Source organism: Desmodus rotundus, chromosome 6, assembly GCF_022682495.2.
Source record: "Desmodus rotundus isolate HL8 chromosome 6, HLdesRot8A.1, whole genome shotgun sequence".
Classification (NCBI taxonomy): domain Eukaryota; kingdom Metazoa; phylum Chordata; class Mammalia; order Chiroptera; family Phyllostomidae; genus Desmodus; species Desmodus rotundus.
Window position 1 is genome coordinate 103,274,708 of NC_071392.1, and position 27,185 is coordinate 103,301,892.

The 27,185-nt window shown below is 49.8% G+C and overlaps 1 protein-coding gene across 3 annotated transcripts in view; it reads left to right on the plus strand.

Annotated features, from left to right (window-relative positions):
- SULF2 (sulfatase 2) overlaps positions 1-27,185 on the plus strand; it is a 104,880-nt gene that overhangs the window by 46,371 nt on the left and 31,324 nt on the right. For all 3 annotated transcript variants that reach the window (XM_024559772.4, XM_053927179.2, XM_053927180.2), the window contains exon 3: positions 953-1,192. In XM_024559772.4, the coding sequence (XP_024415540.2) occupies positions 953-1,192 (240 nt within the window). The remainder of the gene's footprint in view (positions 1-952; positions 1,193-27,185) is intronic.

A 27,185-nucleotide genomic window follows, 5' to 3' on the forward strand; every position in this document is an offset into this window, starting at 1 on the left:
TGCATCCGCTCATCACACACTGACTGTGCACCTGCTGGCTGTCACACACCACAGGGACAGTGAGGATGAGCAGTGAGCAGGGCGCAGTCTTCGCCCTCGTGGGGCATCGCCGTGAGTGGGACGCGTGTGCCCACGGCGGGGCATCCACACACATTAGTGTTCTCTCCTTCCCACGTGCCTTACCCTGCTGCAGCCTCCTGGAGAAACAAGACCCGGCATGAAGGAAACCGCCGTACCTGGCGGTGTGTAATTAAGCCCTAATAACATGTGCTGAACGTAGGACAGGAGCTCCGGGGAGTTAGAAACCAGAGTGATCCCAGAGGGCAGCCAGAAGAGGCGCGGATCAACGGCTGGGTTAGATCTGGGGGCGGGTGGGAAGGGGCTCCCCAGCCAGGGGAGTGTGGGGACAGAGGGGGCGAGTGCGGTTCAGGGCTGACGTAGCGCATTTCGGCTGAGAATAAGTCACAGAGGAAGTGGGCCAGGGGCTTGGCGTGACCAGATTTTGAAAAGAGCAAACGATTCTTGGGCAGGTTCCAAAGAAAACAAAGGGTAATCTTCCCTCGGTTTACATAATGGTTGCTTCCAAAATATACATATAGTTATATTTATATCAGTGTGGATTAATATTCTGCAAAAAAAAAAGTCTTCTGTTTATAAAATAGAGTTCCATTCTAGGCTCAGATAACTTATAAACAGATTTTTACCTACACCCTACAAACGCCCAGTGTAAGTGGGGGCTCAGGATGCTCCCTCATAGTGACGGTCCATCCCACAGTGCCTTGCTGGCCGCTGCCCGCAGATGCCAGTAGTACCCCCCTATCTGTCCCGGGAGATTTCTAAAATGTATCCCCATCCTCAGGAATGGGGGTGCCACCCAGTTGAGAGCCACTCAGCACGCCCCGTGCAGGAGGTAGGATCTCCTGGCTGCCTCTCACCTCCGCTCTGCTTGCAGGTTCCATGCAGGTGATGAACAAGACCCGGCGCATCATGGAGCAGGGCGGGGCGCACTTCATCAACGCCTTCGTGACCACGCCCATGTGCTGCCCCTCGCGGTCCTCCATCCTCACCGGAAAGTACGTGCACAACCACAACACCTACACCAACAACGAGAACTGCTCCTCGCCCTCCTGGCAGGCGCAGCACGAGAGCCGCACCTTCGCCGTGTACCTCAACAGCACCGGCTACCGGACAGGTGAGGGAAGCCGCTGCCGCGGGTGGACGGCCCGGCAGTGGCCGTGTGTCTCTCCCAGTGCTGCGCCTGTCCCGCGGGGCCGCCCTGGATGACTTTGGGTAGTGCGCCGACAACACGTTTTTAATCTCAAAGTTGTGCATTTATTTCTGTATGCGTTAGAAAAAGACGGACTGATTTGCCAACAGTGGTGGTAGAAAGTGGCCTTTTCAAAGGCATTTGAGAGTCCACTTAAAATATGAAATACAGCACAGAGAGAAGGCAGAAGTCCCCTGCACGAGTTTTCGTTCTCTGTGACGAGGTTGTTGCAGCCGTCGGGACTGATATAGTGACTTGAGACCATTAGCACAGAAGGAAGTTCCAGAAGAACGTGGGGCTGGGGACAGTGAGAGACTCTTGTAGCAGATGGAGAGGGGCGCAGGTGAAGATCATGTGGCCACTGTGGAACAGCCCAGAAGCTGATATGGTGAGGGACTGTGTGTCCATGCTTGGCTGTCCACACTACCCGCCCAGTGCGGCATCCCGGGCTAGAGGGAGTGAGGTCTGTGTGCCTTGGCAGAGGTGTTTGGGTGGGTTCCGAAGACTCAGCTCCGAGGCTGGTTGCCTGAAGCAAGGGCACAATTACCTCCGACACCACCTCACCTCCAACACCACTCACCTCCGACACCATTGCACAATCCTCCAAACTCAATTAATTTGGTTTGCTTTAATTAAAAATAAATAAGCACTCCCACCTTGGCTAAGGAGCTGAGGCAGTTGTGAAATCAGATATTGTGGCTTGGATGTTGCAACTCCAGGAAATGTGTCCCGGGGACCAGGTACCTTTGGGGTGGAATGACACGAGGAAAGGACCAATGCCTCTCTCAGCCCTGGTCACAGCCGGAGCCCTGCGGCTTCCCTCAGTCACAGGGTGTGGCCGTGAGCACATGGGGGGGATCAAGTTGGTGAGGTGAGACTTCCTGCCGACTCACTCCACCGCCAGCGTCACCCAGAAAGTGGCTCCTACAGAGAGCACTAGGAAGGCCTCCATCCCGAACTCAGGGCTGTGTTGGCCCTGGGTCTCTGCAGAGAGTCACATGTCACAGTTCACCGAGGACCACCATGCAGGTGGCTGCGGGGACCTGCATGTAGATGCAAAAGGCAGGATGGAGGGAGAGGGTGGGCTGCGGCAGACCAGAGGGAGCCGATGGCAAGGGGCATCTGCCCTTCAAGTCCAGGTACAGCAGGTCCTCGAAAAACATCCCTTTGTTCAATGTCATTTCGTCATAATGTTGGTTAGATGCCTCAAGAACGTAACTCTTATTTATATAAATTAGCCTATGGCAAGCCTGGCTTCACTATACGTTATTTCCCTTCCAGTTGCAGACCCTACCGATGACGTTAAGTGAGAACTGACTTAATTAGAGCCGTGGGTGCTAAGGGTTGCCAACTTTCAGATGTATCTACTCTGAACTTTCTGCTGAAATTGGCTGATTTCAGAAATGTTGGCAAAACTCAGTGTTAACTGTGGGCCAAACAAAACATGTCTGCGGGCTGAGGGTGGCTCACAGGCCCCTGTACAACCTCGGGCCAAAGGGCCTGTGTGGGAACCTTCAGCTTTGAGTGCCAAAGAGCATAAGGACCCTAAAAGTGCTCACATCAACCCCCCTTCTCCGACGGCCAGGACATTGGCAACCCAGAAAACAGGTTTGCCCAGAGCCATAAAATGGGGTGCTTCTGGCTTCATCAAAATGGAAATGAGACTGGGGGGCTTCAAAGGCATGGGCCCCGCATGGTCACATTGGAAGGCAACGCATATCTCGCAGTATCTAGGGGCTCGTGGTGGGAGCCGGAGCCCAGGGTTTCGGAATCATACAGCCGGTGCGAGGAAAGGAACCATCTCTCAGGAATACTCTTCTAATTTGATTTCTTATCCTCAAACTTACACAAATCACCAAAAGCTGTTTCCCCAAAGAACCGCTTTCATCAGACTCTGCTTAATTACCGTACCCTTGGTGAAGACTGGGAACCTAATGTCAACTGTAAATTTCTATACACAGAACACTGGCTTTTTGTGAAAGTGTCACTGAGAATTTTATTCATTGTATTGAGAAGGCCCCTCCATACAAGGAACCCCATTCCAACCTGACTCTCAGAACTGAGGACCCTGAAAAACGTTCTTACTTGGAACTGGCATGCTCCCAGTCGTTAACTAACAAGACCCGTGTCCCCATGTATACTTTCCCTCTTTGCCCTGGCAGCTAGGAAACTCATATTTGAGTTTTACGTTAAGTTGCTGCTTAAAGTGAAAACATTTTAAAGCTACCACTACCTAATATTAGTTATGTTGGTCGCTGCTATTTGATTGAGGAAAATAACAAGAAAACTATAATAAATTCAAAAATTCCTCTTAAATTAATTTGATTTTTGTGACTCATATTAGAAAATATAACTTTTTTTTTTGCCCTGGCTGGTGTGGCTCAGTGGATTGAGCACTGAAATGCAAAGCAAAGGGTCCCCAGTTCGATTCCCAGTCAGGGCACATGCCTGCAACCCAGGCCAGGTCCCCAGTGGGGGGCACATAAGAGGCAACCACACATTGATGTTTCTCTCCCTCTCTCTCCCTTCCCTTCTCTTTAAAAATACATAAATAAAATCTTTAAAAAAAAAAGAAAAGAAAATATAACTTTTTAGTCCCCCCAAAACCAGTCGTTATCTATTCTTGCTGGGTCTGCAGACACATGAAACCCTGCATTCTCGGGCAGGGCAGCTGGTTGAGTTGGACTTGAGTTTGTGTGTGAGACTCCCAGGATAGCGGCTGTTCATTACTCTCAGTTAAAAGTCCACACTGCTTGTGGGGGGGCTGCCCCACTCACAGTCAGGAATCGAGCAGAGACTCAACCAGTTTCTTTTTGTTGAGATATAATTGACGTTATATCAGTTTCAGGTGTACAACATAATGACTCAATATTTGTATGCATTGCAAAATGATCACCACAATGAGGCTAGTCAGCACCTGTCGCCGTGTGCGTTTACAAACTGTTCCGTGTGTGATGAGAACTGTGAAGATCTGCTCTCTCAGTTTCCATGCAGAACCGTGTTATTAACTGTGGTCGCTGTGCTGCACCTCACATCCCCATGGTTTGTACCTTTTGGCCCCCTTCACCCACTTTGCCCACCCCTAGATCCCTGCCTTTGGTGACCACCAATCTGTTCTCCGCATCTATGAGCTTAATTTTTTTTAGATTCTACATAGAAGTGATATCACAAGGTAATTGTCTTTCCCTGTGTGACTTATTTCACTCAGCATAATGGCCTCAAGTTCCATCCATGTTGTCTCGAACGGCAAGGTTTTCCTTTTTATGGCTGAACAATGTCCCACTGTGTGTATGTGTGCGTGTGCGCCTTTATCCATTCATCCACGGACGGGCACAGGTTGTCTGCACGTCTCGGGTAAATATGCTGCAGTGAACACGGGGGTGCATGCATGTTTTTCGGGTTGTGTTCTCATTTCCTTTGGATAACTACCCGAAAGGGGAATTGCTGGACCACATGGTAGTTCTGTTTTTAATCTTTTGAGGAAACGCCATAGGATTCTGTTTTTCCACAGTGGCTGCACCAATTTATAGTCCCACAAACAGGGCAGAAGGGTTCCCCGATGCCACGTTGCCAGCAGTGCTTGTCACTGCCTGTCTTTTTGACGGCCGTTTTGACAGGTGTGGGGTGACATCTCACTGTGGTTTTGCGTGTCCCTGATGATTAGTGATACTGAGCATCCTTTCATGTGCCGCTGGCCATCTGTAGCTGTTTTTCAGAAAAATGTTTGTTCAGGTCCCCTGCTCATTTTTATAATCAGGATGTTTGGTGTTTTGCTGTTGAGCTGTGTGAGTTCTTTAAATATTTCGGAAATTAACCCCTTATCATATATATATATGATTTGCAGATCTTTTCTCCCATTCAGTAGGTTGCCTTTTCATTTTGTTGATGGTTCGCTTTACTGCGCAGAAACTTTTTAGTTTGATGGAGTCCCGTTTGTTTTTGCTTTTATGGCCTTTCCTTTTGGTGAGAAATCCCAAAAGAAATCATCACAAAGGCTGATGTCAGGTTATGGTTTCAGGTCTTATGTTCAAGTTTTTAGTCCATTTTGAGCTATGTTTGGTATAAGATAGTGGTCTGGTATCATTATTTTGCACGTAGCTGTCTGGTTTTCCTACCACCATTTATTAAAAAGACTGTCCTTTCCCCATTCCTGGCTCCTTTGTCATAAATTAATTGACCATATATGCGTGGCTTATTTCTGGGCTTTCTATTCTGTTCCATTGACCTAAGTGTGTGTTTTTATGCCAGCAACATACTGTTTTGATTACTGTAGCTTTGTGGTATAGTTTGAAATCAGGCAGCATGATGCTTCCAGCTTTGTTCTTCTTTCTCAAGATCTCTTTGGCATTCAAGGTTTTTTGTGGTTGCATACAAATTTTAGGATTGTTTTTTCTACTTCTGTGAAAAATGTCATTGGAATTTTGATAGGGATTGCATTGAATCTGTGTGATCCCTTTGGGTCGTGTGGGCATTTTAACAATACTAATTCTTCCAGTCCATGAGCACACGAAAATACCTTGCCATTTATTTGTGGCTCCTTTAGCTTCTTTCATCAGTGTCTTACAGTTTTCCCAGCAGAGGTCTTTCCCCTCCTTGGTTAGGTTCATTTCTAGGTATTTTATTCTCTCTGATGCAGTCGTAAGTGGGATTGCTTTCTTAATTTCTCTCCCTGATAATTTACTATTCGTGTATAGAAACACAGTGGCTTTTTGCATATTGATTTTGCATCCTGCAACTTCACCCAAGTTGTTTATTGGTTCTGATAGTTTTTTTGTAGAGCTTGAATAGCCATTCTTTAAGGCTTCCTGTATAGATTATTGTATCTGCAAATAGTGACAGTTTTACTTCTTCCTTTTTAATTTGGATGCCTCTTATTTCTTTTTCTTGCCTAATTACCCTGGCTAGGACTTTTAATACTGTGTTGGTAAGCATGGGCACCCTTGCCTGATTTCAGTTCTTAGAGGAAACACTTTCACCGTTGGGCATGATTTCACTATGAGCTTTTCATATGCAGCCTTCATTATTACCGATTAGTTCAGTATAGGTTGTTCAGTGTCCACATGCTTCTGAATATTCCAGTTTTCGTAATCGATTTCTGATTCCCTACCATTGTGGTCAGAAAAGATGTTTGATATGATTTCAGTTTTCTTAAGTCTGTTAAGACTCATTTTGTGACCTAACATATGTTTTGTCATGGAGAACTTTCCATGTGCACTCGAGAAGAATGTGTATTCTGTTGCTTTTGGATGAAAAGTTCAGTGTGTATCTATTAAGTCCCATCTGCTCTGATGTGTTGTTTAAGGCTGATGTTTCCTTATTGATTTTCTGTCCAGATGATCTACCCACTGATGAAGGTGGGGTATTACTGTACTGCTGTCTGTTTCTCCCTTTAGGTCTATTAATATTTGCTTTATATATTTAGGTGCTCCTAAAATTGTTTACGTTTTTTAAAATTTTTATGTATTTATTTTTAGAGAGAGGAAGGGAGGAAGAAAGAAAGGGTGAGAAACATCAATGTGTGGTTGCCTGTACCAAGGACCTGGCATGCAACCCGGGCATGTGCTCTGACTGGGAATCAAACCGGTGACACTTTGGTTCTCAGTCCAACACTCAGTCCACTGAGCCACACCAACCAGGGGAGGTGCTCCTAAATTGATCAGAGACTCAATTTCTTTCTATTTCTCCTTATTTCCCATTGATGAGAAATAAGTCACATGAGCACACATGACTGCAAAGGAGCCTGGGGAATGTAGTCTTTTTTCTGGGTGGCCATTTGCCCAGCTAATTCTTTTACTGTGGGAGAAGAAAATGAATACTGAGGGAGGATTTAAGTCACAACCTCAGTTAAAGTCCTCAACTATTTGTGTATGTGATACCATTTTGAGTACAGGACGTCAACATGAATTGTTGAAGACTAGAACTGAAAAAATCTCCCTTAAGTAGACCAACGATTGACCAGTATTTCATGTAAGTAGTTTTTTTATGTCTTTAGTTGGGTAGTTTTATCTTGAAAAAATGAAATTACGGAATTTTGAAAAACACCTTATTTTATGTTACATCTAACAGTATTCAACAAAGGTCAGGTTATAATCGTCACTAACAGGTTGATTACATAAACAAATTGATGAAATGTCAATTGGGGATGGGGTGTAATTTGACAAATTTAGATGGTAGCATAACATGGTATTCTTCACCTTCAGTTCTCACAGCAGAATCATGAGGAGTCATTTCTGCAAAATGATTTGCAGATTTGATCTGTTTTCCCAGGGCCTCTCTTAATCCTCTGACATCTGAATCTTCCCTTGTGAAGTGCTCATTCCCTCACCGGCATTTTCAGTGGTCTCTCCGTTAATTATCTCATAGCCCAGATTATTGTTTGTCAGTGGATTTGCTGGTGCTCCAAGCTGTCCTTCAGCATCGCTTTAATTAATTTCACAAAACCATGCATCATTTACAAGATTTGCGATTTTATCTTGCAGTGATCTTGCTTTGTGCCATGTTTGCAATAGAGATTGACCAAGAATGAAGGGGGAGCTGCTGAGTTTAAGCAGGATAAATGTCAGTTTGTTCATGGATATTTCTGCGTGTTGGCTTCCTCTAAATTTGGGCACGTGGATCTCAAACGTAACGACCCTTGAAAGGATACATTGCATGCTCAGTTTTTAGAAAATGTTCATAGTCATCTTCTAGCACATTTACACTACCCTGACTGTGGTCCCTCATATGCCCACGAGGCAAAGTTATATAGTGTCCCTGGAGTGAGTTGCTTCTTTGCAAAGTCGTTGAGAGCAAGAGTTCTGCTTGGGCGTGAGGACAGGCTCAATCACTTACTAATCGAATGAATTTGGACAAGTTATTTAATTTCTTCATCTTGGTTACCTCATCTAAAGATAATAATGTTCCTTAGCTCATAGGGTTTTGCGAGGATTAAATATGTTAAGCCAGTGGCACATAGTAGACACTTAAATGTTAGCAGTGATGATGATGATCATTTGCGTGGGTAGCACAGCATCACACAGCCCGCCCCAGCCCCGTGTTCCCACAATGCACAATATGTTACTCGGACAGTGGAAACCAGTGGTACACGTGGATCAGAATGTGGCGGCACGCGCTCAGCCTCTCTGGTAATCAGGGAAATGCAAATTAAGCCAGCCATGGGCTGTCACATTTCACCCATTACCACAGCGAATATGCAGAGGCCCTGCACACCAAATGGTGGGGGGCGTGGGAAAGCAGGAAGTCGCGTACGCTAGAGTTGGGGATGTATACTGGCACCTCCACTTCGAAGAGCAATTTGCCGGTTTCTAGCCAAGCTGAAAATGTGCACATCTTTCCATTCAGCATCTCTTCTCGGTGTGAGTTCTGCTTGTGCAAGGAGAGGACACTTCCTGGTGATTTCATGGCCAATAGATAGTCTTCAGATCCACGTGACAGAAACCCCAACTCTAAGTAGTTTTCAGCAAGATACTGAATTTTTTGCTCCCTAACCTGAAAAGGTAACCTGCAGGCAGAGGGAGGGACTGAGGTATAACAGTATCACGATTTTATTGTAAAGCTTGTGGTCTCAAGGTGATGGCTGGTGCATCCAGGCCCTAGGTGCCTCTTCCCAGAATGCTAAAGTAGGGAGATGCTTTGTGATTGGATCACAGCCCAACCCCTGAACCAGTCACCATGGAGAGTGGATGGGATGAGCCAATTAGCTTAGCCTACATCACCTGTTCGTGTAGCAGCCAGTGGAGTCAGTGACCCCCCAATAGCTGGATCCCCAAATGGAAATGGAGGGCTGTTGGGAAGGACAGAGAGAAAAGACCTACTGCAGCGGTGTCGCGAATTTCCACTGCACTGCTGTTGGTAAAATAATAAATAATAAATAAATAAATAATACAAACTCCATCTTTCCCAGCCCTTTCTGGCAAGGCAGACAGGAGAGCCCATTTTATTCTCATCAGGGTGACGCTTTTTCTTCCACACGGCCATCCGAGTCTGGCCGTTCCCAGCTTGTTTCCCCGCCCAGCCCCTGCCATCTGGCGCAGACTTCTGTGGACACGTGAGCATTGATGGGGAGCCTTCTCCCTCTCCCTCGTCCTGTTCCAGGATGCACTAGGGGCAAGGGAGCATGTCCCCTGTCACACACCCAGACTATGCCAGATTTGTCCCCAAGTACACACCCCGATTATTTTCACTCTTCTCACAGTGCTGGGGAGGGAGGTCAGCTGAGGACCTGCACACTTGGCTGTCGGCCTTGGACAGCCACCCGTGGGGTGTTGGTGGAGGCTGGGACATCCTGCCCTCCCCTCTCGCAGGAGGGAGGAATGGCTTCAGCTGGGCACTCGGGCATTCACTGCTGGCGTGTGAAGGCAGGTGTGCGTGAGGTGTTTCTTCCCTAAAGTGGTTTCAAGGCCGCAGAGACGTGAGGGCTGGTGCTCAGCGCGCCTCCCTTCTCAACCACTCTGTTCGGATCCACCCCAGCCTCTGCCCTGACCTCCACACACCAGCGTCCAGCTGCCTCCTTGACACCTCCGCTTGGACATCTGCCCAGCCTTTCACACCTGTAGACCTGTCGTGTCCACAATGACTCCCCGATCTTGTCCCTCCCTCCCCAGGTGCCCCTCACCGTCTTCCCCTTGGCGGCTCCAATGGTACAGTCATTCAGGCCAAAACCTGAATGTCACTCCTGATTATTTTTTCTTCCTTTCATATTCCCCATTCAATCCATCTGCAAAACCCATCAGCTCCCCCTCCACAATATACCAGAACCCGCACTGCCACCATCACCTCTCTCCTGGACTGCCCCTCCTCCTCCTCCCCAGCCTCCCTGCATCTCACCCAGAAGAGGGTTCCCTTCCCCTCTTTATCCTCCCACCCCCACTTTATTTTCCTTCGGAGCCCTTGTCAACACTTAACATATATTTGTTGTCCGACCTCTCAGGTTAAATTATGTCCCTGGTCTCCTCCCCTATTCCCTGCCCTGGTTCCTGCTTTATCTGTCTCTCTGGCCCTTTCCGCCACTGACTAGTTACTTTGCCATTTATCTGGTTGTTGTCTCGCTGTAAAGAAAGCATCGGCCCTGCGGAAGCAGGGCTGTCTAGTCTGTCCTCTCCACCGTCCCCGTGTCCGCAAGGCGGCCTGCCTAGAGTAGGTGCTCAGTGAGCCTTTGCAGGATGTGTGGCTGCATCTGCATGTACCATCCAGGGCCAGCAGCCCCTGCCCTCCCCCATCTTTTCTAGGCTCCTTTCTCCTCTCCTGTTTCTCTTCCCCCCTGCCCCCACCACCTTGGCCTCTCCTTTTTCTTCTTGGCCCCTCGGCACACACAGAGAAGAAAGGACTTCGCTTCTTCTGGGGCCCCCTCCCCTGGGCCCCTCGTGCAGCTGCCCTGCCTTCACAATGGCGGCCTTCTCTCTGCTTGGCCTTTCTCCTGCCTTTGCACCCCACTCCCTTCCTCTCCCCTCCAGTGCACAAGCATGGGTGTGCACACACGCACAGCTGCCTCCTTCCCTCTGTCCAGCTGCCCCTCTGCCTGCCCCCTCTCTGGCCGGTGGGCATCACCGCAGACTGTCTTCATTCGCCCCGTGCAGGGGGCCCACCTCAAGCAGCAGGGGGCCATCCCTGTCCTTCTCCTGCCACCCAGGACCCCACCTTCCCCACCGTGAAAGTCTGGGCATCTGCAGGAGTCCAGAAGTGCCTCCCAGGACCCAGGCTAGCCCAAGGAAGGTGTCCTTGAGAGGCAAACATTTGTCACCTCCACATACATCTTCAAGCTGAATCTCTTTAACCTCCAAGTTAATAGTCACCCCCTTTCTCCAAGACCTTCACCTTTTGAAACAAGTAAAACATTGGCAGGAGAGTGCAGAGAATTAGGCTCTGCATCTAACTCCTTTGTGACCTTAGCTGAGATCCAGCCCCCTCTGGGCCTCAGTTTCCCCATCTGTGCAACAGAGTTGCTACATGAAGTCACCCAGTGCCTCAGACAGGTTCCCTGGGGCTCTGGAGGAAAGGCCACTTGGAAAGAGGAAGGAGGTGCTCGTGTGTCTCAGCTTGTCAAAGGCCGGGTGTGAGGCTGATAGGGCTAGATTCCTATTCGTACCGGGCAGCACTGTAGAACACTGTGTCCCAGCCCAAGAGCTGGGGAGTGTGTCTCCTGGGGCCACCCTCACCAAGTTCCACCAGCTGGGCGGCTGAACACAACAGGAATGTCTTTTCCCACAGTTCTGGAGGCCGGAAGCCCCAAATCAAGGGGCGTCAGGGCCACACACCCCTTCCCCCCGAAGGCTCTCAGGGCGAACCCTTCCTCACCTCCTCTAGCTCCTGGTGGCTCCTGGCAGCCCCGGTGTGTTCTGGCCCTCGGCTGCCCTCCCCCCATCTCTGCCACCACCTCTGCACAGCCTTCCTCCTGTGCGTCCCTGCCCTTCACATGGTCTTCTTCCATCTGCGTGCCCTGTCCTGATGTCCCTCTTCTTACAAGGACACCAGTCACTGGACAAGAGCCCACCCTGGTCCAGTATGACCTCATTCTAACCTGATGACATCTAAAAAGACCCTATTCCCAAATAAAGTCACCTGCGCAAGTACCGGGGTTCAAACTGGCACATACGTTTTCAGGGCCACAATTCCACCTACTCCTGCTGGGTTCTTCCACACACACCACCTTATTTAATGCTCACGAAGGCGCGTTAACCTCCATGAAAGCTGCTGGGTCTTGTGGTTGAGCTGGAGTTAACCCCCCGCCTCAGGCAAGCAGGAACTCTCAGGAAACCAGCGCCCAGCCTGCCCCACCCGCCCTGGTCCCGAGTGCAGAGCACTGTGGCTGCGTGATGCATTAGCTCCGTGCTTTGCTTTCACTCAAACCTCAGTGACCATGGGAATCAAAACAAAAACGAGAGGCAGGACACCTGTGTGGGATGGATGTGTAAACCCTACCTGCCAAGCTGCAGGTGGCTTTCAGGGAGTTTGCAGGATGAGTGTGACCTCTTGCAGCCCTTTCTGGTGTCAGCTTTGACCCCCCTGAACATCCCGGAAAGGCTGAGACAGGGCTGCTGGGCCCAACACCATAGCCACTGGGAGCTTTTTAACTTCAGTATAAAATATATCAGATTAGTGGACTTCCGGCCAAGATGGAGGCACAGGTAGACACACTGTGCCTCCTCGCACAACCAAAAGAAGGACAACAACAATTTAAAAACAAAAACCAACCAGAACTGACAAAATCGAACTGTATGGAAGTCCAACAACCAAGGAGATAAAGAAGAAACATTCATCCAAACCGGTAGGAGGGGCAGAGACGGGCAGCTGGATGGAGAAGAATCGCGGCAAGGCGGCAGCTGGCAGACCCAGCGAGGCAGTGGCTGGTGGAGCAGGAGGTCCCTCATTTGTGTGAGGATAAACCAGGAGGAACAACTGGAAAGCAAGACAGACCGAGCAACCCAGGGCTCCAGCACGGGGAAATAAAGCCTCAAACCACTGATTGAAAACACCCGTGGGGGTTGAGGTGGCAGCAGGAGGAACTCCCAGCCTCACAGGAGAGTTCATTGGAGAGACCCACAGGGTCCTAGAACGTACACAAGCCCACCTACCTGGGAATCAGCACCAGAAGGGCCCAGTTTGCTTGTGGGTAGCGGAGGGAAGTGACTGAAATCCAGCAGACAGCGGAGCAAGCACCATTGCTCCCTCTTGGACCCTCCCCCACGTATAGCGTCACAGCCCAGCGACCAGCGTTACCCCGCCCTCGTGAACACCTAAGGCTCCGCCCCTCTATATAACAGGCATGCTGAGACCAAAAAAAAAAGGCCCAAATGAAAGAACAGATGAAAGCTCCAGAAAAAATATAACTAAGTGACGAAGAGATAGCCAACCTATCAGATGCACAGTTGAAAACACTGGTAATTAGGATGCTCACAGAATTGGTTGAATTTGGTCGCAAATTAGATGAAAAAAATGAAGGCTATGTTAAGTGAAATAAAGGAAAATGTACAGGGAACCAATAGTGATGGGAAGGAAACTGGGACTCAAATCAACGGTGTGGACCAGAAGGAAGAAAGAAACATTCAACCAGAAAAGAATGAAGAAACAAGAATTCAGAAAAATGAGGAGAGGCTTAGGAACCTCCAGGACATCTTTAAATGTTCCAGCATCTGAATTATAGGGGTGCCAGAAGAAGAAGAGGAAGAGCAACAAATGGAAAACTTATTTGAACAAATAATGAAGGAGAACTTCCCCAATCTGGCAAAGGAAATAGACTTCCAGGAAGTCCAGGAAGCTCAGAGAGTCCCAAAGAAGTTGAACCCAAGGAGGAACACACCAAGGTACCTCATAATTACACTACCCAAGATTAAAAATAAGGAGAGAATCTTAGAAGCAGCAAGAGAATAGGACACAGTTACCTACAAAGGAGTTCCCATAAGACTGTCAGCTGATTTCTCAAAAGAGACCTTACAGGCAAGAAGGGGCTGGAAAGAAGTATTCCAAGTCATGAAAGGCAAGGACCTACATCCAAGATTACTCTATCCAGCGAAGCTTTCATTTAGAACAGAAGGGCAGATAAAGTGCTTCTCAGATAAGGTCAAGTTAAAGGAGTTCATCATCACCAAACCCTTATTATATGAAATGTTGAAGGGATTTATCTAAGAAAAAGAAGATAAAAAATATGAACAGTAAAGATGACAGCAAACTCAGTTATTAACAACCACACCTAAAACAAAAATAAAAGCAAACTAAGCAAACAACTAGACCAGGAACAGAATCACAGAAATGGAGCTCACGTGGAGGGTTATCAACAGGGGAGTGGAAGGGGGAGAGAGGGGGGAAGGTACAGAGAATAAGTAGCATAAATGGTAGGTAGAAAGTAGACAGGGGGAGGGTAAGAATAGTATAGAAAATGTAGAAGCCAAGGAACTTACATGTATGACCCATGGACATGAGCTAAAGGGGGGGAATGTGGGTGGGAGGCGGTGTGCAGGGTGGAGGGAAATAAAGGGGGGAAATGGGACAACTGGAATAGCATAATCAATAAAGTATATTTTAAAAAACATAAATAAAATATATCAGATTAAAAATTCCATTTCTCAGTTGCACTAGCCACGTTGCAAGTGCCCCTGGGCACACGTGGGCACCGGATTGAACAGTAGGAGAGAGAACGTTTCCATCATGACGAGAAGTTCTGTTGGGTGGCCTTGGAGTAGAGTGTAAAGCAAGCAAAATCTTTTTGGAAGGGGGCACACAAACCTTTGAGAACATAATAGTAGTATAAACAATAATAAAAATGCAGCTTATTACTAAGCAGTTACCATGGCCAGCCCTCGTGCCCGGTGCTCACACAAGCCAAGGAGGTGAGTGCTGCCCCCTCCTTATTCCTGTGTCATCTCTCAGGCCCTGAGCATGGGCATCTAGTTTTTTTACCTGCCTCTCTAAGTCTCTTTACCTGCCTTTCCTGCAGTCCGTCCTGCGGCTGTGTCGTGGGTCAGGGTCTCAGGATCAGGGCTGCTGCACAGGTACACGCCCCCGGTGGCCTGTGGGTCCCACCTGTCCACAGACAGGGCCTCGTTCTCGGAGCACCCAGCACATCCCCTCCTTGGCCAGCCGCACATTACCAGCACACACTGTGGGCCCTTTCAGAATCCACCTGCGCTGGCCTGGGAGAGATCGGAGTAGCGGGTGAGAAGACTTTCGGCAAAGGAGGGGAAACCGGACGCCCTATGCATCCCTCTCCACAAGGCTGAGGAGGGGTCGGTGCTCTGCCATGTGGGAGCCCTGTCCATCCAGGGAGCCCAGTGCACAGAGGGGCTGGGTGGCGGGGCAGGGAGCAGAGCCACGCAGCACAGCCAGATGTGCCCATTGGGTGATTGCTTTGTTAAAAGTGCGACATCCAGTGTTTTACAGGAAATTGCCTGGTTTTCAGATGTGGACTATTTGCTCTACTTTTGAAGGACAGATAAATATACCAGTCAGGCCCAAAGCAAACACACCTGTGGGATGGATTCAGCCCGCAGGCCACCAGTTTGCACACTTTTTTGTAACCTGGTCCTTCTCAAGGGAGCACACCGCCCCCTAGGGGTTAAAATCTATGAAGGCATTTCTGGTAGTTGTAAAGGTTGGAGGATGCTGCTGGCTTCCTGGGAGCGAGGACCAGGGACCTTTGCTTTCCTGCTCTGCACTGAGAGCCCCACACGGCCCCCACGTTGCCGTGCATTCCACGTGGCTTCGGAGTGTCCTTACCTGATCGTTATACGAGTGGATTACTTCATGTTGTCTGAACCTTGACCCTACGTCTAGTTTACATGAACACTGAAGGTGTTTCTGCAGTTCTAATATGGCCGGAGTTTTCCAGGGAATCAAATAAGTAAATGGAGAAAATGTTATATTTGAATACAGAACTTTCCCAGGAGTTACTGCCCATCACTGCGAATCCATTACTGACAGCCCCACGTTTGAAGTACAGGTGCTGCTGGCCAGCCAGTCTGTGCTCCAAGCGTCACCCTCGCCAAGAAGCCGCGTCTTGGTGACGGCACCTGACTGCTCCATCATGTCCCCTTGATGGGTGTGCTCGAGGGTCCCCACTGAAATTTGTCTTTATTATAAATTGCCTTCCTTTTATTTTTCTTACAGATTGCAGCTAGGGCATGGTATTGATTTTGGGGGGAATGATGTGCATAGGCCCCGTTTGTCACCTATAAATTTCCTTTCAGGAAAATAAGGAGCGTTACACAGTATTTGTCATAGAAATGGGACATCAGTCTAATGGTGTTGAGAACAGCTCTTTGAGGGATCGGCTTAGTGTCTCGTTGCTCCAAGGCGATAATTAAATATCCATCGATTGATGGTCTCCTTCGGCCTTGTTCTAAGGGTCTGTGGGGGGTTCTCTCCCCCTCCTCTGTCCCATCCTTCTGGGGGGAAAAAAACACACTTTAATTTTTTTAATCCTCACCCGAGAATATATTAATTGATTTAAGAGAGAGAGAGAGGAAGGGTGAGGGAGGAACATCAGTGGGTTGCCTCTTGTAGGTGCCCCAACCAGGGATCCAACCCACAACCTTTTGGTGTACCAGACAGCACCTCAACCAACTGAGACACCCAGCCAGCACCAAAACCACATGTAAAAGGGGCAAAAAGATTTTCAGATACAACTCATCTCAATGTCGACTCAGCAGGTAATAAAACCTGTCGCTAGGGCTGCGGGAGCCCTTAGGCCTCCCCAACACTAATCAAGTTTCCAGGAAATAGATGGACCTTGGTCCTCATTTGCTGGAGCCAAGTGACCCTCCCAAGGAGTGGGTGGCTCACATTTATTTAGAGGCACAAGCGGCCCATCCTCCGTGCCTTCACAGACAGCTTATAAAGCCCAGGGCCTCGGGGTTATCCACAGCCCAGCCTCCCTCGGTAGCAGTGACCTTGCCACAAACAGGCAGGCAGGACACAGGAGTTTGTGAAGGGACATGGCAAGCCGCAGCCCTCAGCCTTCCCTCTGGTTATTTGCTTGTCCCTGCGTCTCCCCCAGGCAGTTAGCCATCCCTCCTCTCCCGCCCAGCCTCCAGATCTGGGAAGCTTTGAAAAATGGAAATCTGATCATGCCACTCCCTGCTTACAACCCTCCACTGCTGCCCACTGCCCTTAGGTCAAACTCCTACATTCTTGCCACGGCTGCCAAGGCCTTGCACGGCCTCGGCCAGGCACCTCTCCACATCTCCTGCCTCTCTCCATTCCTTTCTAACAGCGCCTCCTTGCTGTTCCTCTAACATTCCGAGCTCATACTTGCCCCAGGGCCTTTGCACCTGTGGTTGCCTCTGCCTTCAGCCCTGCTCCCACAGCTTGCTTGAGTCACCATTCACCTTCCATCGCTAACATCCCTTCTGCATCACTTAGCCCTCCCCACTCCCTGACACCCTCCACCGTGAATCTGTTTTTTGTTCCTTGGAGGATTTATCACACACCCTTGATATTATCTCAGGTGTTCTGAACTTATTTCTTGCCTGTTCTGTTCACTGCTATGTCCCCATATCCAAGAGCAGTACCTGGCAGGTATTGGGTACTCACTAAATATTTGAACAAATGGGTGACTCTTAGGCCTTAGGCCTTTAGTAAGCAGAAAATGAGAACAAAGTGGAATTTGGATTACTATCTCACTTTTCTAGCATTAAAAACTGCATTTGAAATTAGTTCAGGCAAATTTAGCTGAGTCCCAGTATTTAAACGTTGTCTTCGGAACCCTGTCGTTCTGCTTGTTGAATGTTCCTCCATTTCGGTTGACTTTCTTCTTAGGAAGATTCTCCTTTGTGATGTGAAGATCGTCCCCATGGGTCCCATCTCACCAGTGTCATTGAACCTGGTTGAAAAAAAGGGTCTCTTCCCAGTTCTCCAGCAAAAGTCTCAGGGGAGATTTTCATTGATTCAGCTAGGGTCATGTGTCCCTCCATTACCCAACCACACAAGCCAGGGGAGATGGGACACCCTGATTGGTCAGGCCCAGATCATATGCCTCACACAGTATCCGGGGGACAGAAACAACCTCACCTGAATAGGTAAGACTGAGAGAGAGGAAAGTTGGTTCCCTCAGAAGATATAGTTTCTAGAAGACAGGAGAAAGGACGCTGAGCCACAAAATGAAACAGATGTCTACTACAGAAATCCAACCCAGCTCCCTCTCAAGGGGCAAGTGTGAGGAGGGTATTTCTCCCAGCCTCCACCTTCCTCATTTGCTTTCCCACAGGCCTCTGTTTGGCAAGGTCTCCTCTCTGGCATCCAGAACTTTCCACAGCATTGATTTATCACTTTGTACAGCAATTTGCATTTGCTGTCTTTTCAGAAGAAAGAGATTCATGTTGTAACCTTGCGAGCAGCCCAAAGTTAAATGGATCCAGTTACAGAATATCAGAAATGCCCCAGCCCTAAGAGCTTTGGGGCTCTGGGTTTATTTAATGCATTTCTTCCCGGCCTTGCTTCCTCAGCCAATTTGTCTGCCAAAAAAACAAAGACTTCAGTCCTGTGGCATTTCGCATCTAATATTTATAGTGTTCTAGAGTTTGCAAAAGCAATTCCTTCTCATTTATCACTTGTTCCTCGGGAGAGCCCCCAGCTCCACCCCCAGAAAGTTAGTGGATTGCTCTCCTCTGCCCAAGCCAGGGGCCCCAAAAGCCAAATGACAGATGGTGACGGTCTCACAATTCAGGCCACGTAGGGATGGGGTTGAAACTGGGTCTGGACCAGCTCAGGTTCGACTCTGTACCACTTGGGACCAAATTTAGGGCTGGCAACGTGGCAGCCAGCAGCCTGATTCCATACCTCACCCCTAGTTATGTTTGGGTTAGAAGGCGTTTTTTAAAGCCTGGAAATTTCACCCCCCCTCTCCCCTCCCAAAAAAAAATCCAGATTTCAAGCTTTTCTTAAAAAAAAAAAAATGCTGCTGCTGATGTTGATAATGACCTTGCCAATATTGGCCACATTCCCAAATGGTAGGGGTCAGCAGACTCCAGCCCTCAGGGATCTGTCACCTGTTTTTATAAATAAAGTTTTGTTGGAACTTAGGCACGCCCGCTCCTTTACAAATTGTGTGGAGCTGCTTCCGCTCGGCAGAGTTGAATAATTGCAACAGAGACCGCACGGCTACAAAGCCGAAAATGTTTATAGTCTGGCCCTTTGCAGAAAAGGTTTGCTGACCCCTGCTAAACAGCAGTGGCCAGCTGGCGTTGTGTCACAGCCGAGGGCTCTTCAGTTCCCAAGTAATAGTGGTTTAGAGATGATAGGTGCTTATTTCTCTCTCATTTGACAGCTGGGGCGTTAGCAGCCCAGGGATGGCAGGCACACGTGGGGCTGGCAATCGGTGCCTTCTGTGATGCGCTGCCATCCGGGGGGGCCCGCCCTTGTCCAGAATCACTGACCACGTCCACTTCCAGCCAGCAGGAAGTGGAAGATGAGGGAGGCACATTCACCACCCGTAGGGGCGTTTCCAGAACACACTGCTCCGCCCGCTGCTCCACCAGAAGTGGGCTGGCCATGGCCGCATCCAGCTACCAGGGAGGCAGAGAACGCAGCCTCCCTCCGGGCCGCCTCGGGCCCAGCTAGCCATTCTCGTTCCGGGGAGAAGGAGCAAATGGGCGCTGGCCTGACCCAACACGGCTCGCGGCTCTTCACAGGCAGGGCCAGAATCCCCACTCACCACACACTTCGCCTTCTCTTATCCTTGGTCCATCTCATTCATTCACAGAATCACCTGAGTCTTGTTGCAGGTCTTGTGCTCTGTTGTAAATTATGTCTATTCTGCATCCGGGGTGGAGGGACGAAGGGGAACTGATGAACTCCGGGGGCAGAGGAAAGGGGGCAGGTGTGGAACCATGCAAAATATGTCCCCTTGGTACATAAGCTAGTGATCAGGAAATGGTTGGGCCGAATGGGCTCCCAGATCCAGTGCTCAGAACATCGGGGGCGGCGGGGGAAGGACGCACTTTGGGTGCTGTAGTGCCCCTGGGGATTGAGGTCAGTATTCTCGTTCATCCTGGGGTAGGGATCCCCATCGGCCTGGGCAGCATAGAGCTGAGCTGATCCCGCCACGCTCTGGAAAGGCTTCCTACATCTGACTTCTCGCTTGGCTCTCCTCCTACCCCACCCGCACCTCCTTTCCAGTCACCTGGGCGGGTGCCCCATCCTCCTGACTTGTTACTCTGGAGCCCAGAGCCTGGGCCATCTTCTCCAGCTGGGCTCACTCCCTAACTGGGTGTTTTCTTCCTGTTAGTGCCACGGGGCCCCCTTGGCATCTGGCGAAGGCTGTGGATCCTTCTCAGACGATTTTCAAATTAGACGCGTAGGAGAAAATATGCAGAATTACAAAGGAAGCCGGTGAGATCCAAATACATTCATCGAAATACTTTATAAACTGCGATGTGTATGCTTCTTTACGCATTAAATAACGTGAGTAGTGGTTATTTAGCTGGTGACTGATAAGCTTGATAACTTCTGTGATTTCAAAGGGGTGCTGGTATAAATGGTACTTCAGCGCGTCTGTGTTAACTGTTATGATGTGAAAATATCTGTGACTTCTTTTGGTGACAAAGGCACAGATACTACTGTTTCTGTGAGCTTTTACCTTCATTCGTTATTGAAGAAGAGGCTGCTTCGAGGATGACAAAAATAAGGATGTAGTTTCCCCATTCAAGTTCCTGGACCGCGGATTGAGAACCGCTTCCTTAGGTGGGACCGTTCAGACCCGTGGCATTAAATGCCAGCTAAGTGCCAACAACTCCCAAACTTCTACCTGAGCCCAGACCTTTCCCCTGAGCCTGGATGCCTGTCCCGGGCTGCCCACCCTGTCTTTGCCTTGATGTCTAACCGGCATCTCAAGGACAACACATCTTTCCTGCCCCCACGGTGCCCCTTTCTGAGAGGACAGTCGGTGGCTCTGTCCTCACCGCTCAGGCCGGAAACCTCGAGATCACCCTTGACTCACGTCTTCCCCGCATCACAGCTAATGCGTCCGCAAATCCCATCAGTTCCACCTTCAAATATAGCCCGAAACTAAGCAAGCCCTCTGCCCTCACCTGGTTCAAGCCCCTCCATCTCCCTCTCCTGCGTTACTGTGACGGCCCCAAGTGCTCACTTCCTTGTTTCCTACTGTTTTCAATGCTGGAACGTGAACTCCGCGCGGGTATGGTTTTTGTCTGTTTATTAGTGTATTCTGTTTTGTTCAATGACATCCCCAGTACCTAGAACCATGCCTGGTACAGCAGGGTGCTTCTCCTGTTTGTTGAGTGAATGAGTAGGTAAATTAATGACCGTCATGATAAATAATATAACACTGTGATCAATAATATTATAAAAACGGTAATCAAAATTTGGGGTGCCGTTTCCCTACGTTTTCTCATTGAATCCTTCCCAACGACTTTGTTAGGTAAGCCTATTGTTGTATTATCTGCCCCCATTGTACAGTTGGGAAGACTGAGCAGGTAGGAAGAGGTAGCTTAAATTATTGGGTTTTTACTGTAAATAATTTTTTATCTTTCGATTACAGTTGACATACAATATTATATTAGTTTCTGGTGTACAACCCAGTGATGGGACATTTATAGAGCTTAGTAAGTGATCACCCCAACACCTTACATTGTTATTACCATATTACTGAGTGTATTCCCTGTGCTTTACACCCCCGCGACTACTCTGTAACTACCAGTTTGTAGAGAGAGCTTGATTTAAACCCCGACTGGAAGCTCTAGAGCCCTTCCCCTCCACACCCGGCTGCCTTCCAGGATAAAAACCATCCCTTGAAGCCCACACTTCTGCAAAACTGATCTAGATGGGGTCTGTGGCTCCATCCCAGGTCCCCATGCCGAGGCTCTGGGAGTGGCTGTCCCTGTACAGCCCACAGCCAGCTGAATCCCGGGGAAGCGACCTCAGTGTGGAACCCAGGTGGGCCACCTGGGTTTGCATCTCAGCGCCGTCCCTCACCAGCTGGAGAACATTGGGCAAAAAGGGACTTCACCTCTCTGTGCCTTGGTTTTTCCAACTGTAAAATGGGGGCAAAACTAGCATCTCCCTCACCGGGTTGCTGTGGAACATCACCGTCCTCTCACCCAGGGCTTCTCAAAGTGTGGCCCCAGGATCCCTGGACCCGGAACTGGGTTTGTGATAACACCGAGACACGTTTGCCTTTTCACCCTCTTTTTTTTTTCAGGTGCTCAGTGTTTTTCTAGAGTGCATAACACACCCACAACTATTAAAAGGGGGTTTAAATACTCCTCCCCTTTCCACGTGCGTAGATCTACGTGAGGCTGGGTGTTTCATGAAGCGTAACCAAAACAACGTATTGCGGCAGATTGGATGCAGAAGCAGAGGCAGGAATCCAGCCGTTCCCCCGTTACACCAGACACGGAGCAGACCTGCAAAAACATAAAGCAGTACAGCCCTTCTCCCCGATTTTTATTTCGTTTGGGGAACAGTCAGGGTGGGGCGAACGCAGGCTTACAGTTGTTCGTATGGAAAACAATACAAGAATTAGTAAATCGTAACGCAAGAATCAACTCTGTTTCACATACGACTGTGAACCCACCTTTGCCCCACCCTTGAACCGTGATGTCATTCATTCATTCATTCATTCACTGAGTCATTTATCAGTGAACATTAGGAGCACACTGCTAATGTACCAGGACTGGTTCTAGGTGTAGTTACCATTTTTTAAAACACATACTAAACAAGTAGGTTATTACTATTTTTAAGTGAAGTAATATGTTTTAAATTCCTCAGTTTCGATTTCTAACATGGTAACTATCACTAGGTATAACCGACAAAAACGAAGCTCTCTGGGGCTCTGAATCCTTGCTGAGAGTCTAAGGGGACCCTGCCCCCGACATTTGAGAGCTGCTGCTGTGGACTCACACGGGCCTGGGCCCCTGCTTCAGCCTTGCAAAGCGCTCCCGCAGTGAAGGCATGTCCCCTGGGGGTCACACCGGTCCAGATCCAACCTACCAGGTGCCCCACAGTCAAATAGACCGCAGGTGAACGACTCGACCTGTTCTTTCCCCCAAAAGACAGCGTGCCCTGGCTGATGAGCAGCAAGACCCTGCTTTTCCCCGAGCCGGATGTGACTCCCACGGGCCTCCCAGAACCTGGGTGTCCATCGGCTGAGCCACTTACCCATTTGTCCCACAAGCGTCTGTGGAGGACCTAACCGCTCGCCGAGCTCTGTTCTAGATGCGGGACACGGGCGGGAACGAGGCCTGCAGAGCACCCTGCCCCAAGGAGCTGAGGTTCTAGTGGGGCAGGCAGGTGACGAAAACCAGAAGACGGAGGAACTTCATCAGGTGGTGCTAAATTCTGTAGAGAAACAAAGTCAGGAGAACAGGAGAATCGGGGCTGAGGAGAAGCCACTTTAATAGGATGAGTAGGCATGTAGCCCAATAATGTAACATTTGCGCCAATATCTGGGAAAGGGGAGGAAGCATCCCATGAAGATGTCTGAGGGAATGGCAGGGGCAAAGGTCCTGGGGCAGAAATGAGCTGCTCGGGGCTGGGAGCACACAAGGAGGCCACTGTGGCTGGAGCAGAATGGGCCAGGACAAAGCAGGGGAGCCCAGGTCAGGGTGGGGGCAGAGGACGGAGCGCATGGGACCTTGCAGGCCACGACAAGGACTCTGGATTTCAGCCGAAGTGTGAGGCAGAGCCACTGAAAGGTTTTGAGCAAAACTGCGGCGTGTGCGTTAACAGAATCCTTCTGGCTGCTGTGCAGGCTGCGCTGGAGAGTGGAGGCAGGAGGGCCAAGCTGATCACAGGGAGTTGTGCTCAGTGCTCAGTCCTGAGTCTGTTCTGAAGGCAGAGCTACTATGATGTGTCATCAGGGACATGAGGGGACAGAGACAGACGAAAGATGCCTCTGGGTGTGTGGCCAGAGCAACCGGCAGCTACAGGAAGGCTGGGAGGGAAGCAGGTTTACCAGGACTGACCGAGAGTCCAGTTTGAAATGCCCATTTGGCTCCAAATGAATTGATCTGAAGAATTCCGTTTGTAACGGAACAACACCTAAAAAAGGCAAAACCTGTGAAAGGGACACCCAGACAATGGGGATGTAGAGGGTGTCACGCAGGGCAGAGACCTTCTTTTGTCTCCCAAACTCCTTGCCTGTGAAATGGAGCCGCTGACTCAGGAAGGACAGGCTGGACGGCGGGCTCGACTTCGCCGTGCGCTGACCTTTGCGAATCGCTTCGGCAAACATTGTTTATTGCCATTGGCTCGGCTCTGCGCTCCGGCCCCTCTTCGCTAATAGCCGTGTGTCATGCTCAGCCGACTTCTTTGCGTAGCATAAACATCCCTCCCGAGCTCATTACTGGAGTCTCAGAGGGGCCTTGTCCTTTTCCAGGACGGCGTCACATCTGGTTTCTAACAACCATTCTCCTTTCTCCAGAGACCCGAGTTTTCATCTCCCTCCCTGAAAAAGAAAAGCAGGCTGTATTTGGGGAACTCACAGTTCCTTTTTATTCTTTCTTTCTTTCTTTCTTTTTTTTTTTTTTTTTGGCATTCTTACTCTGTGCCAGACATGATCTCATGTGCCGCTGCTTCCGTTTTACGGATGAAGTCACTGAGGCTTGGCGAGGCACACTCGCTCGCCCAGGTAGGCAGGGCTCGAACCCTGGCTCCCTGAGTCTTCCAAGCCACACCCGCTCCCTCGCCGTCGCTGGAGACGGGCGCAGCTTCTGAAACCGCGCGCCCCACACGGGGTTCCTCGGCCTCGGTGCTCCACATCCTCCCCGACCTGTGACAACCCAAAACGTCTCTAAACAGAGTTTTCCAACCGGCCCGCCGCAAGAATTATTAAAGCACGCAACACCTGACCGTTTAGTCAGGGGCACTGACCTCTTTTCCCTTAGATTGTCACATTAAAAAATGGCAACAGTAGCCATCTGGTGTGAATGAATCAAAATTATACCTACTTTTTGGTCAGACTGGCAAAAACTCTATTGTTCGGTGTGCCGCAGAATTTTAGTGATTCGTTTGTGTACCGTGAAGTGGAAAAGGTGGGAAGTGGCTGCTCTAGACACTGCCCCCGTGGCCCCTGGGGGCAGATGGGCCCCCACTGGCCTGACACCTGCTCGGCGTGCACTGCGACACCCACCACCTTTCCCAACACGCAGTGCTGCCTCCTGCAGGTCCTGCGATAGAAACCCCTTTTCACAGCATGTTTAGTTGCTGCTTCTCCAGCCCTCGTAGCCTCCCAGAGCCTTAAGACCCTCGAGAGGGGCAGCTGTGCCCTGCACGGCCTGCACATCTCAGCCACATCCACCGACCCACAGTCCCCCTGTCGGCAGGGATTACCGGGGTGCCCACTCTTGGCCAAGTAGTGGGTGGGGGTACAGCACCCAGAGAAGGCCCCTCCTTGTGGACTCGCCGTCCTGGGTGGGGAGATGATGGTAAACAAGAAAACAATCTGCAGGATAATTTTGAGAGTGCTGAGTGCGAGGGAGAAGATCGACAGCCTGATGAGTAAGAAGTGGTGGGTGGCTTTAGTCGGGAGGGATCAAGGACAACTTCTCAGAGGAGGGGACGTCTGATCCAAGACATCACCGTGAGAAGGGAGGAGGCCCATGTCCCAGGCTGAGGAAAGAGCCGGAGCCAGTGCCTTGAGATGGCAGTGAGTTGGCATGTTCAAGGGACAAGAGGCCAGAGGGGCTGGAACAGAGCAAGCAGAGGGCCGAGGGCTGGCAGGCGGGTCACTGAGCAGGAATGGCAGGAGGGTCTTGGGTCCAGAAGGGTGCCTCTGGCCATTTGGGGGTAACTAGGTTATTGGAAGGCAAAGGGAAGGAAGGTAGAAGGCATAGTCCAGGTAGAGGCCATTTCTGCTTTGAGCAAGGAAGTAAGGATGAAGAAGCAAGATTTGCTCCTCTTTTTCGACTTCATTGCTCTGATGGCCTTGCCTCTTTCATTTAGATTTTCAAACGCTGGATCTGAGGATTCAGGTCACAGCTTTTGAGCAACTGTCACATCAGGGGCTCCTACAGAGCTCCAAACCCTTTTTCAGTTTCCTAGCTCCAGAGCCAAAGTCCCAGGGTAGATTCTGATTGGCTGAGCTCAGTCACATACCCACCCTGTGGGCGGGGAAGAGCACCTTGACTGACAGTCAGGGCCTTTGTATTTGGGAGGAATCAGGGGGGCAGTGTCTGTGGCTTTTTAGGAATTACCTTGCAGAAAGTGTGCCTATGTGTGTGTGTGTATTGGTATATTGGCTTCAAAATATGGGGGAAACTGCCAAATCAAAATGAATAAGGTATTTAATGAAATATTTATATTTGAATAGAAATAATGAAATGCAGCATGATTTCAGCCGGTCAATTCTGAAATATTTCGATTCTTTGTTACGTATCGATCATCTCTGATGCAGGATGTGGGTGGAGGTGGTGTGGGAGGGGTGTGTGCTAAAACAGCCTTATGCACAGTTCCACCCAGATGGCCCACGGGGGAGAAAGTTCCCCCAAGGCAGTGCGTGCTGTAGGTCCCACTAGTGGCCTGGTGCTAGGCACTTGGGGATCTGAGCATTGTTTCCATTGTTCCACTTTACGTGACCGTGGGCACAGAGGGTGAGGTCCCTTGCCTGGGGTCCCACGGTTGGAGGCGGCAGACCAGGGTTCAAAACCAGACAGTCTGCTGCTCTCCCCTGTCCTGTCCGGTGTCACCCAGAGAAAGGGGAATAGCTGCTGGCAGGTGCTACACACAGTGTCCCCCATGCTGGCCCACCTGCTCCCCAGCACAGAGAAGCGACCCTGGAATTCCTGTTTGTGTTCAGTAGCCGAAAGCCTCCATCTCTCCCGGATCCAAAACGAGGCCTCTCTGCCTGCCTGCCTGCCTGCCTGCCTGCCTGCGCCAGGGGTACCTCCGCTTGGTCCCCCGTCGCAGCAAGACACGGCTTTTACAGACCACAAACGCAATTATCATAAGGCAGTTCCAGTTAGATTCAGGGCGGGGAGAGAGAACAGAAGGGCCTGGCCCCCCCACACCGGACTCGGAATGGCTCCCCGGCAGCACTTCACTCAGACAGATGGGGAGAGCAGCAGCCAGGAAGGGAAGTGGACTCGAAGCTTTCCAACCAAGAGCTGCCTGCACGCCCCGGGCAGAGTCTCATGAAAGGACTTACAGGTTAACAAACCGCTCAAAGGGGGGAGGCAGCGAGGGGGGATCCTGGCATCTCTCTCTGCAGTGACTCCATGGGACAAGGTGTGACCGAGCAAGGTGACAACATAACTGGACTCTTCGTGGGCACGTGGTAGGGGCTGGATCTTAGCAATATACAAATATTGTCATAACAATCCTAGGAGATAAATACTGTTATTACCCCCCATTCTATCAGGGATCCACTGAGGTATTAAGAGATTAAACATTTGCCCAAGAACACACAGCCTGTGCTGTTGTGGAGTATCTCCACGGGCCCCTGTAACGGGGAGTGTTTTGTCACTTCCTCTGG